The 12,345-nt window shown below is 43.7% G+C and overlaps 1 protein-coding gene across 7 annotated transcripts in view; it reads left to right on the top strand.

Moving 5' to 3' along the window:
* The first annotated feature begins 2,527 nt into the window (after nt 1–2,527).
* NUP214 (nucleoporin 214) overlaps nt 2,528–12,345 on the top strand; it is a 78,913-nt gene continuing 69,095 nt past the window's right edge. For 3 of the 7 annotated variants that reach the window (XM_065572408.1, XM_042854272.2, XM_065572409.1), the window contains exons 1-8: nt 2,579–2,757; nt 5,322–5,517; nt 6,947–7,098; nt 8,347–8,551; nt 9,377–9,447; nt 9,798–9,861; nt 11,099–11,202; nt 11,824–11,930. In XM_065572408.1, coding sequence (XP_065428480.1) covers nt 2,716–2,757; nt 5,322–5,517; nt 6,947–7,098; nt 8,347–8,551; nt 9,377–9,447; nt 9,798–9,861; nt 11,099–11,202; nt 11,824–11,930 — 941 coding nt within the window. In that variant the 5' untranslated portion in view covers nt 2,579–2,715. Of the gene's footprint in view, nt 2,758–5,321; nt 5,518–6,946; nt 7,099–8,346; nt 8,552–9,376; nt 9,448–9,797; nt 9,862–11,098; nt 11,203–11,823; nt 11,931–12,345 lie in introns of those variants that run through there. The other 4 variants (XM_008169152.4, XM_024106065.3, XM_024106066.3 and 1 more) reach the window with 4 other exon arrangements.

Consider the following 12,345-nt stretch of genomic DNA (forward strand, 5'->3'; position numbering starts at 1 on the left):
CCTCGCTTTTACAATGGATTGGCTAAACCATCTGGGTCTCCAAAGATAATCAATCATCCAAGCAGGGACCAAGCTTTGTGGTTCCAGGAGATGGCAGGTGGATTTCCTTTCAATCATCAGGGAGGGCTGTGTGATGCCCTTTTGCCCCAGCATAGTCGGAAGCAGGGATGAGGCCTTGCCAACGGCCTCTCTAAAGAATGTATATGCCTCACTGGGGCCCGTGCAAGTTAAGAATGTATTGTTCATTTTAAAAAGGGGAAAGGTTTACACTTGGAAGACGTTGTGACATTCTTACATGCTTCAGATAATACAGTATTCCATTTAATCCTTGCATAAAGCTGTGGAGTTGTGACTAGAACCTTTTGTCCTTCAGCTCCCCCTGACCAAAACAGGGTTTTACCACTTGATCTAGAGAGAAAATATTTTAAGTAGTAGTAGTTGAAAGTGTTTTGTATGCTCTAAAATGCCCATTAGAGTCATATAAACACATGCACTTGTACTACCTTACAACTGCACCTGAACACTCTCTAAACTGCTTTTCCAGTTCCCCTCAGCAAAACAAGGGAACCAAATATAGATAAAATCTCCTTGATATGTTGTTCTAGTGTTGGGTGACAGTAGAAGGCATGTGTTTCCTGATTTGGCGTGTAATAAGGCTCATCTGTGCTCAGGAAGGAATTCTCTCCCATCACTGTGTGGACAGTAGGTGGCTGGAGGCTTAACTTTTTTTTATAATTAGATACTTGGGTGTAGGAGGATGTAACTCCACCGAAGGCAACGCTAATGGAGTTGTATCTGCTTCTAACTGTGGTGAAATTGGCCTCAGCTGTGGAAAAAGGAGCCTAAGCTTTTTCCCAGAGATCTAATGGCAGGTGTCTCCTATAGATTGCTTGAGTAATGCTATTGTTATGTGTATGCCTCTAGTCTATCTAGTTCAGAGGTGGGCAAACTATGGCCCGTGGGCCATATCTGGCCTGCAGGACTGCTCTGCCCAGCCCCTGAGCTTCCGGCCAGGGAGCCTAGCCCCTGGCCCCTCCCCTGCTGTCTCCCTCCCCTATAGCCTCAGCTTGCCATGCCACCAGTGCTCTGCTCCTGCTGGGTAGCACGTTGGAATGGCTGGCTCCAGCCAGGCTGTAAGCTCCTGCTGCTCTGAGCAGCAAGGTAAGGGGGTGGGGGGGGTCGGATAAGGGGCAGGGAGTCCTGGGGGGCAGTCAAAGGACAGGGAGGGGTGGTTGGATAGGGTGGAGGTTGGGGGGGGTAGGAAGTGGGAGGGGGTGGATGGGGGCGGGGTCCAGGCTGTTTGGGGAGTCACAGCCTTCCCTACCCAGCCCTCCATACAGTTGCGGAACCCCACTGTGGGCCTCGGGCCAATAAGTTTGCCCACCCCTGATCTAGTCTGACACTGTAGCAGGGGGACAAGACTTTTAGCTTAGTTTAAAGGGTCTGATAATCCCACTGCCAAATAATAGTAATTGCTAATGCAGTCAAAGGGCGTTACATGCTGCAGGGGAAGAAATGGAATTAAGCAATTCAGCTCTAACCATAAAGCCACATTAACTAGCTTCTCCATAATTTGAGACTGATGTTTTAAAATGGGATTTATGCTGCACTCATGTTTCACTTGGAGACTGTTTGTACAAGGAATGTAGAACTCCTTTACCGTGGGTCAGTACAATCAGTTTTGAAATGCAGGAAGTGGATCTATTCTCTCCCCCCCCCCCCCCCATGCAAAGTGCTAAACTGTTATGGTAATTATGCTCAGATATAACACCCTGGCAGCATCATTCGCAGCTCTTATGTATGCTGTCTGTGTACTGATTATTGCATATAGTATTGCCAAGCCTTCAACCTCATGAGTGGCTTAAAGATTATGAATTTCTTACAACATACATCTTTGGGGTTTCTAGCCGCCTAGCATCTGAGCCTTTAGGCTACATTTAGGCCACATACACCCCCCCTCCATCCCAAACGGCATGAGGGTTGGACATTTGCTTGTTGTTCTTTAAAAGAATATGCCAGTCTTACATAATAAAGTGACTTCAGGACCTAGGGCTTTATCTAAAACACCCAATATCAGGAGAGGGGGCAACACTGGAATAACTACTTTCTCCTAAGGTTGAGGCTGGTGATTTACTGCAGTGGAGTGACAGTAATGTGACCGATCAGGTAAGGGAAATGTTAGCCTGTAAGTTACGCTGCAGCCTCCTCCCAGGCTGGCTAGATCCACGGTAGGGTGACCAGATGTGACTCCCCATATTGGAGGTATTGTCTTCTGTAGGCAACTATACACCACCCCTGAAAAATAAGTGTTGTGATTTTTCACAGGTGCTATCTGATCTCCCTTGTCACACAGGGTCAGGTTTGAATTAGTCAGTGTCGCTCCTAGGAGCCCCAGTAATGCAGCAAGCCCCCAATCTGCTAGGCGCTGTACAAACCGTAGTCGCTGCCCCAAAGAGCTGACACGCCCCCTCCCATTTAGCCACGCCCCTTCTCAGTCAAAGTTCCCGCCCCCTGGCATTAGGCCCCTCCCCTAATCTTAATCTCTTTCTACGCTTCTTTCTCCCTGCACCAGAGGCGCTACCATAGAGCGCTGCGGCTAGAGCGGCTCTTTAGGCCTGATGGCCGCCGGAAGCGGAAACGTCTGTTCAGGTCCCTGCGCAGCCCGCTGGCGGGGAAGAGGAGCCGAGCGGTTGGCGCCGGGGCTGAGCCGGAGCCATGGGGGACGATATGGATGTGGTCCCCGAGCGGGAGATGAAGGTGCGGGAGGGCTGGCGGGGTTGGGGGCCCGGTGCGGAGCGTAGGGGCTGGGGGAGGACGCGGGGCTGGGGCCTGGTGGACCCTGGGACGGGAGGGGGAACCCCGGCCTTGGGGGGCCTTGGGGGGTGTATGAGGGAGTTCCGGGGGCAGGGAGCGGGGTGGGGGGATTGTTAGGGTGCACGGGGGGGGGCTGTGTCCTAGGGGCAGGGAGCGGGTGGGGGGATTGTTAGGGTGCACGGGGGGGGCTGTGTCCTAGGGGCAGGGAGCGGGTGGGGGGATTGTTAGGGTGCACGGGGGGGCCTGTGTCCCGGGGGCAGGGAGCGGGGTGGGGGGATTGTTAGGGTGCACGGAGGGGGCTGTGTTCCGGGGGCAGGGAGCGGCGTGGGGGGATTGTTAGGGTGCACGGGGGGGGCTGTGTTCGGGGGGCAGGGAGCCGGGTGGGAGGATTGTTAGGGTGCACGGGGGGGGCTGTGTCCTAGGGGCAGGGAGCGGGGTGGGAGGATTGTTAGGGTGCACGGGGGGGGGGCTGTGTTCCGGGGGCAGGGAGCGGGATGGGAGGATTGTTAGGGTGCACGGGGGGGCTGTGTTCGGGGGGCGGGGAGCCGGGTGGGAGGATTGTTAGGGTGCACGGGGGGGGCTGTGTCCTAGGGGCAGGGAGCTGGGTGGGAGGATTGTTAGGGTGCACGGGGGGGGCTGTATTCCGGGGGCAGGGAGCTGGGTGGGAGGACGCCTGGGGGTAGGGTGGTGGCAGACTGTCACTCAGCTCAGCAGCCATTCCCTCTTCCACTGTTCAAATGAACATTCTTCATCCTCTCTCTCGGGCCCAGTCATCCCCCTCTCCCCTGTATGGGTGGAGCCCTGTCCCGTGGAACTGGGACCCCGGGCTGCCGGGGCCCATGTTACTCGCTGGCCCAGGGCAAGCTCCTTTCCAGGCAGGAGCTAAACCAGCTTCCTTCGTAGAGCTTGGTAGCGAGACTGGTTATTCAGGTGAAACATTGTTGTGTATGACAGGACGCGGTTGCTTCCTCAGTTTTCCACGCCTGGCGGTATCGAGTTAAACGCCTGTATCTATATTTAGGCACTTTACTAAGTGCCTAAGGGAGGGCGACCCCTAAATAAGTGGTCTGTTTTTTTGGAGAGGTGGGGGGCACCCACAAGTGCCTTTTACATCAGCAGGTGCTAGGGTGACCAGATAGCAAGTGTGAAAAATTGGGATGGGAGTAATAGGCGCCTATGTAAGACAAAGCCCCGAACAGTAGGACTGTCCCTATAAAATCAGGACATCTGGTCGTCCTAGTGTGTGGTCAGTACCCCTCCTGCCCCATCAGGCAGTTTGTTTAGGAGCCTAACGTTGGGCACCACCATTACATTTTAAAACATTGGTTTGTGCGTGTTTTTGTGTCAGTCTATTAACTTGGGGAGTGAGACTGCATAGTAATAATGTTACCATAAAGTTCTCAATCCAGTCAATCGGCATTTATATGTATCTTTAAAATTTTGTGGTTTATAATCACCTTTTTTCCTATTTTTCTGTTTCCTGTGATGCAAAAGCCCTATGCAAACAATAGGGGGGAGTGATTATATGCAAACTACTGCCAAATACACAAAGTAAACATTCAAGGGGGAGAGGGAAGATGGAGGGGGATTTTTTCCTATTGTTTTGGGTATAGCTATCTTAAGTGTTACTACAATAGCAGGTAAAAATATATTCAGACACATATACCACTTTTAAGTTGACAGTGTCCCTCAACTGTCACTCTGATGACTGTACTAGCCATGATGCACAGTTTTTTTCAAATGGAAAATGTTGTGCTACCTTCTAGGAATGTCTTCAGGTTCTCCAAATGCTGCCAATTAGTGCCAAGTATATTAAGGATTATCAAACTTTTGAAAAAAAAAATACCTGTCAGGAATTAAAATGGTGACTTCCTAATTTATTTTGTAAACAGTGAAAAGAAGTGGTCCATTTTAGGACACCTGATAGAAAAATACTTTTAAAAAGATGCTTGAAAATAACTTGGTGCTCAGGCTGTAAAGTGGAAAAAAGTGAAGAAGAAGAAATGGTTTAGTATTTAAACCTCCCTGAGAGAGATGTCAATATCATGTTGAAAAGGCACCTGTTACAGTTTGTGGTGAAAGTGTTTCATGAGATTAATAACAGCCTTTCCTATTCTGCATTATTTATCTTGTCAATATTAAATGTGCTGAGTGAAGTCTTTGGTCCATCTGTTTATAGATAATTCATGGAACTATCCCTATCACACTCTCTGTTTATTAAAAAAAATCTGGAAGTTATTGTAACAAATGATTTTTCCTTGGGTCAATTTTAGGGTCAATATTTTTGTTATTGTGGTGTGTAAACTATTTAAAATAATTTTCAGGAGCTTGTGGTTTGGCAACCATGTGGAAAGTAACAATTGAGAGGCTGTATGTGTAGTAGTGGGAAAGTGTAAAGTGCTTTTTAATAAGTTCAGTTTCTCCAGGGTGTAAGTGAAACTCAGTTTTCTGTCCTCTTCCCCACCCCATGTATAGAATTGCTTTTTAACTCTATTTTTTTATAACAGGATTTTCAGTTCAGAGCGTTGAAGAAGGTCCGAATATTTGATGCTCCTGAGGAACTCCCTAAAGAGCGTTCCAGTCTCCTTGCCATCTCGAACAAATATGGGCTAGTCTTTGCTGGTGGAGCAACTGGCCTGCAGATCTTTCTCACTAAAGATCTTCTCATGCAGAATCAAGCAGGAGAAGATCGCAATAAAATTGGTAAGCTTTTTTTATTACTGTACAGTGAAGAGAGATGCATTTGGAAGGTCTATGACATAGTTGATTAGTCTATTCGTGCCATGTTCCATTTGATACTGGCCTGGTTGTGGTGATCAATGAATTTGTGACTACCAGGCTTCATTATTTGAATTTGTTATATCTAGGAATGAGGCAACATATGCTGATGCAACTCCAGCTGATACAAGATGCAGCAGTTGTCTACTTTGCAATATAAATTGCTGTGAACGTGTTATCAGGATACCATACTCTCTGCACAGGCTCCCCATTGAATAAATTCCTGTTCAGTTTTTCCTTCCTGACATTCAAAGTCCTCCATGGGATTATCTTTAGCTACTGGGAGAGAGTGCTGTTTTGTTCACAGCCATGATCTCCTGTGACAGGTGCAGTCTATCAGGACAATAGTGAACCTGTGAACTCACTTACGGAGGCTTGTGAGAGCAGGAGATAAAATTTTCACAGGAGCTCAACCTAGATTGTGGAACCCTCTCCAGTAAAAGAGATGAGTCATCACAAAACTACCGCTTTCAGACCTCAGTGCAAAAGTAATTTCTTCAATTTAACTTTCTCTCTGTAACTTCTTCATAAATTACCAAACACACCCTCTTGCTCATGTAAACAAACAAACAAACAAACCTATAAATTCATCAAGCTGTTTTTCCTTAGAGGCTGGAAGAAAGAGAGGTGGTTGTTAGTATCTGAATGTCTCCTGAGTAATTAAAAATACAATTGTGATGTGTGCCATATAAGTACTTTCTTTCATCTGAGAAACGTTACCAGACTTGTACCTCTGACAGTTGATATTCACAGGAATTCAGGGATTGCCTGGCTATATGAAATCAAATCATCCATCTAATCCAGTATCCTGTCTCTGATAAAGGTCAGGACCGGATGCTGTAAGGAAAATAGTCTTCATCTCGCTTCTGTGATTCTGATGCCATATTTTAGTCTCAAAAGTAATGAGACCTGCTGGGATATTAGCCATCAAATTTTTAAAAAATTGTCATGAGTTCTATTTGATCTGTGCTATACAACCCTTCCAATAATTTGTGTATTAAAATTTACAACCAAGTAGATTTAAGTCTCGGCCTCTTCAGTTTTAGGGCAATCCACATGCCAGGATCCAGAACAAGGAAATTCCTCAAAAACCTGTAATTAGAATTGTTCCTCTTCAAGATGGTTAAGCATCCAAAAGATTATTCAGACTTGACTCATGGAAAGTGGAATACATGTCTCTACGCCTCCTTTAGAACTAGTCTGCAGTGTTTAGCTTTACATGAATACACTTTAGGTTACCAGGTGGCATCTGTATTTACTTAATAATTCTGCTTAAAATGACCACGTACTGTTGACTGTTTTCTAAGAGTGACCACTCCATACTTTCCCTCTTCCGTTTCCTTTTGTTTTTAAGTTGAAAATGTTCCAAGTATATTGGTTCCTATGAAGTTTCCTGTGCATCACCTGGCTCTGAGCTGTGATAACCTCACACTGTCTGTCTGCATGACATCCAGTGAGTTTGGTTCCTTCATTGGCTTTTTTGATGTCCGCACGTTCTCAAATCAGGTAAGGTACACGCAAACAGATGTACAAATTTCACCTTGAAAGGAAGCATGTGATGATAGAAAGGGGATATTTCAAAATGTTTTCCTGGGTGTCCATAGTAGAGTATGCTTTGTACGCAAAGAACTGTGAGGGTTATTCAATAACTTTTCAATTAAAATCTGCTTTAGTTTCCCCACCTGTAAAATTAGGTTATTTACCTACCTCACGGGGCTGTTGTGAGGATCTCACAACTGATGTTCAAACAGCCCTGTGAAGAAGAAAAGTGCCAAATATTAATACTGCCACCTCTGACTTGGAATGTGGTAATTCAAGCTCCTGCTTGTATGCTAGCCCTGTCAGCTGCACTAAGCAGTGTTTGTGATTGTCCTTCTCCACTATTGCACTCTCTGGTATTGCGTAGCTGTAATCTCTCCCTGAATAAGGCACGTGTTGAAAGAAAAGATTAAATCATTATCCAGAAAATATTCTACTGCAGTAGGGTCAGAAAATGACTTATTTTGGCCTTGTTCAATTGTTCCACATGATAGTTTGTATAGTTTACTGCTTGCTTTTTATCAATGTGGAAGCAGAGATATCATGGGCTTTCGTGTTAGAGTGCTAAGACTGAACTTTAGTATTGACTGTGAGCCCCCAATATAGGGAGTGTATTTCCAACGCTGCTCTTCTGGCTTTTAAAAGGGCATTATCAGGTTGTTTAGGTCCAAATATAGATTTAAAAAAGAACTTCGCTACTGTTAGATGCTAGAAACAGTGACAGTATTTGATCTTGTGCAGCACTGAACATACTTAAATGTCACTGCAAAGGGATTAATATTTGTTTTTTTAATATTCTGGCATAAACAATGTGCTCATAGGTTTACACAGTCCCCCTCAGTGTTTGCAACCCAGCCACTGCAGCACTGTAGACTAGGAAAGGGAAACTGACAAAAGTGAAACTAATTCTTCCCCTCCCCCCTATTAACCTAAATGGTGGAAAAAATAAACTAGATTTTTAAAATTTTTAGTCATCTGGAGAAATTAACATGACACAAGGAAATAATTTTTAAATAATACATAACTTTTAACCTGAACATGTCACTTTAACTTGCATTAAGTCTTGGTTTGTGTGCTGTAGCAGTCAGTGTTTTTTTCCTACATCGCAGTCGTTACCGTACAGCAGGGCCAAATCGTTATGGATTGTGAGTTTGGGAGAACTTGTTTGCACACTGAATTTATGGGCTAAGGCATTCATTTCTTTTCTCTTAAAAGGCTAAACAGCAGAAACGTCCATTTGCTTATCATAAACTGGCCAAAGACTCAGGCAGCATGGCAATGGTCTGTGATCTGAAGTGGAACCCTGCCAGCCCCTCCATGGTCGCTGTCTGTCTGTCCGATGGTAGCATCTCTGTCCTGCAGGTCACAGAGTCTGTGAAAGTGTATGCCACTCTTCCCTCCTCGGTGGCTGTTACGTCAGGTGGGTGACACAACTCTGGCTTAGTGATAATTCGTAAAGATGGAAGATGCCGTAAAGCGTGTGGAAGTGTAGATGTCACTAGAGAGACCGGCTTATTTGCCTTTACAGCAATTTTAAAATTTTCTCCTGGGGAGCAAATGGAGTTAAACTTAATAGAACTTAATTATAGTCCAGTAGAGGTTTTCTAAAAAAACGTTCATGACCTTCTTGAGCAGCCCACTTTGAGAATTAGAGCTAAATGTTTCTGACAAAAGGTTACATTGTATCAGGCCTTCAATATCACTTGAAGGAAAGGCGCAGTATTGCAGGTAAAATAGAATGGTTTCCCTGCATTTTTCAATTACATCAGTGCTTGAGGAACTTTGTCTTCTGTGATGTGGGGTGCAAGCAAGCAGAATTAATGTTTTGCAAGCATTCTCCAGACGTCTAGCCCAGATGAGGCCTGGTTCAAACACACGTTGCACTGGTTTTACAAAAGGTGTGATTTTTTTTTTTAAACTGATTTAGTTAAATGGGTGCAACTTTGTGGCTAGTCTTAAATCACAGGATTTTCACCAGTTTAAGCCAGTGCAAGTTTTTGTGTAGCCAGCTCTAAGGCAGATGTGCAGAAAGTTAAATGTTGCTAAAATTTTAATTAATCTGAACATTGCCATATGGTAAAGTCCATGGAATCCACAAGAGAGGACAACTTCAGTAGGATTGGCTGTTTGGCTCAGGTTTGAGTGGTATTTAGTTTACTGATGCTGTCACTGGGAAGTACTGTAAGAGTTTAATTCTTCCACTGCCGTTCTATTTTGTGCTGATAAAACCCTCTTGTTTACTTAGTGTGCTGGAGCCCCAAGGGAAAGCAACTGGCTGTAGGGAAACAAAATGGCACTGTGGTCCAGTATCTGCCTGTAAGTTTTTGTTTGCAGTAATTCATTGTTTCTTTTCACTGACTTCTAATTAGCTTTAATTTTGCCTTTCATCAGCATGTGGCTATTGACATTGGGAGCATAGTGTAGATAGTACAGTGCCTTTGAGGTGAGACTTTCCAAGCACATCATAAACATTAAGCATCTCAATCTGCCTTTGAGAGGTATTGGGACATCTGCTGCTGCTGCTGAAATGCAAGGGTCTCTGAGGAGGAATGTGGTAGCTCTTAAAAAGGACCTGTAGCACCCTAAAAACAATTCTTTGGGATCTGCTAAACTCCTGATGGGGGTTGTTGATCTTATTTCTGAAAGAGGAATTCTTTTTCTTTCAGACCCTGCAGGAGAAAAAAGTAATTCCCTGTCCTCCGTTTTATGACTCAGATAATCCTGTTAAAGGTACAGTATTTCTTTTTCTTTTTTAATCTTTTCTTCCATTAAAATGTCATGTCCATTGATGTCTCTTTATGTTGATTCTTGTTGGTGCTAAGGTACTTAAGGATGTGCCGGTGTTTCTGCCACAGACACCTTTTTGGGGTGGGAGGGGTTAATTTGGTAATAAAAACTGCCTCCAGGCCAAAAATTAATATACAAGGCCTTGTTTCAGTTGGACATTCATATGTAGAAATAAGGCATGAACTTTTTAACAGTGAGGATAATTAACCATTGGAACAACTCAGAAAAGGTTGTGGTGGATTTGCCATCACTGAAAATTTTTAAGTCAAAATTGGTTGTTTTTCTAAAAGATATGCTCTAGGTCAAACAGGAATTAGTTCAGGGAAGTCCCATGATCTGTTATACAGGAGGTCAGACTAGATAATCACAATGGTGCCTTCTGGCATCATATTCTATGAATATTCAAACATTTAAAAAAAAGTTCAATGTTTTTTTTAAATGAATACAAACTGCTTTTTTATGCACATGGAAAATAATTAAAATAATAAGATAAATTTGTGTGACCTGCCTTAGTGGTGGTGGTGGTGGGGGGGGGGAGTAGCTCCTGTGCATATCTAGGGTTTCTAAGATGTGCATTTTGTCAATGTGTGATGATGACTTAAGATGGACTGTACTTTCTAAAGTCTGCAATTACATTTTGCCATGGAGATTTCCAGACACTTCATGAGAGAAATAAAAAAAAGAGGTAAATTCTAATTGTCCTTATTTCATAATAAAACTCAAACCACCACTACAAAATTACATTCAGAACTTTCTAATACGGATGCAAATGCAGAACATTTAGAGTTAAGGCTTCAGCTCCATCGTTAGATATGTTCAGTGTGCGAAGACAGTGGTGTGTTCTTGCCCACAGTATACAAAGGCACAGTAGGCTGGCCCAGGTACATGCTTAAGCTTTGTTTCTGAATTTCCTCACATCCCTCCTAATGTCCCTCCTAATGTTGGTCTCCTAATGTCACTCAAACACGTCATGTATGTTGTCTGCTAGATGATATGTAGTTGGCTAAGTAGCGCATTAGAAGTTGTCTTCGTGCTACTGCAGAGGTGTAAACCATCCCTATGAGATTTACAATATCACAATAGCATTCGAGTTTGGTTTTAGTTGCACATAGTACACAATATCCAAGGAAGTGCTCCTTTTAAGATGTCTCTGGACGATGATTATTCATTTTCCTTCCAGTCCTGGATGTGCTTTGGGTTGGCACCTATGTCTTCACTATAGTTTACGCAGCTGCTGATGGGACCTTGGAAACATCCCCAGAGGTGGTGATAGCTGTATTGCCTGTAAGTGCTAGAAAGTCTCAACTTTATTTTTCTCATTTTAAGAATTTTATGCTAATGAATGTGATGGCAACACTGTTTGTTCTTCTGACCTGCTTATTAGTATAGTATGCTCTTTTTACTGTTCTCATTAGCATCAAATAGAGGTTCCAGTATCAAACTCAATTCTGAAGCTTAATGGCAAAAAATTGAAGTAGGGTCCACTTGGGAATAAATCAGTATCCCATTTTCTATTGAGATTAGACTATGGTAGACCTTTTGAGGTCTCCAAGTTAGCAGGACTTAAGTCCTGCATATCAGGTGCTCTGAAAGGTAACCTTGATGGTTTATCACATATATGTGGGCTAGCCAGAGACTGCTTTTTTGTAACCTGCTGCTGTACACAATACCAAATTGTACCCTCCCAGGACTGTTTGTGTATAGTGATGCACACATGCACTCCTGATTGCTCCTGCGCACTTTACACAGTTGGACCAGATTAAGTTTGTAGTGATCTGAGCATATTTCTAAGAAATGTAATGTAACTATATTGTCTAGATATACCCATTTGTATGAGAAGCTCACTTCACTTGCTTTAGTGGAAGCTAAATCGAATGTTGATTTCTGCTCCTCCGGTCTCTGCAGAAAAAGGAAGAGAAACGACCAGAGAAGTTTGTGAATTTCATGGAGCCTTGCTATGGGAGCTGCACTGAGAGACAGCATCATTACTTTCTCAACTATGTTGAGGAGTGGTGAGTGTAGAGACCTATGACCAAGTCTATATACATAACAAACTATCCATTTCTCTGTTTTTGGGTGGTAAAATAAATGCACAAAGGTTTTTAAAGTCATGTGCTTTCCACATGATGCTTTAAGTGGTGGATAGCTTTTAGATTTTTCTGTTCACAGGTCTGTGTGAAGATGTTATGCCCTGTTTGTTAAACTATTTATTTCTGTTCCATCACAAATCGCTTAGAATAATGATGGTGCATGAGTATTTTATATCATCAACTCTGACAAAGGAACTGAAGCCCTGACTGCTAATGACACCTGTTTAGAATGGTGAAGAGTTCACTGTATTTCTCCCCTGTGTTTTACCACTTGAGCATGATAAATCAGTTTCATTCTTGATTCATAAAGCATGCCATAAGTATTTGGGATGCCTTT

This window comes from Chrysemys picta, chromosome 18 (genome assembly GCF_011386835.1).
Source record: "Chrysemys picta bellii isolate R12L10 chromosome 18, ASM1138683v2, whole genome shotgun sequence".
NCBI classification, from domain to species: domain Eukaryota; kingdom Metazoa; phylum Chordata; order Testudines; family Emydidae; genus Chrysemys; species Chrysemys picta.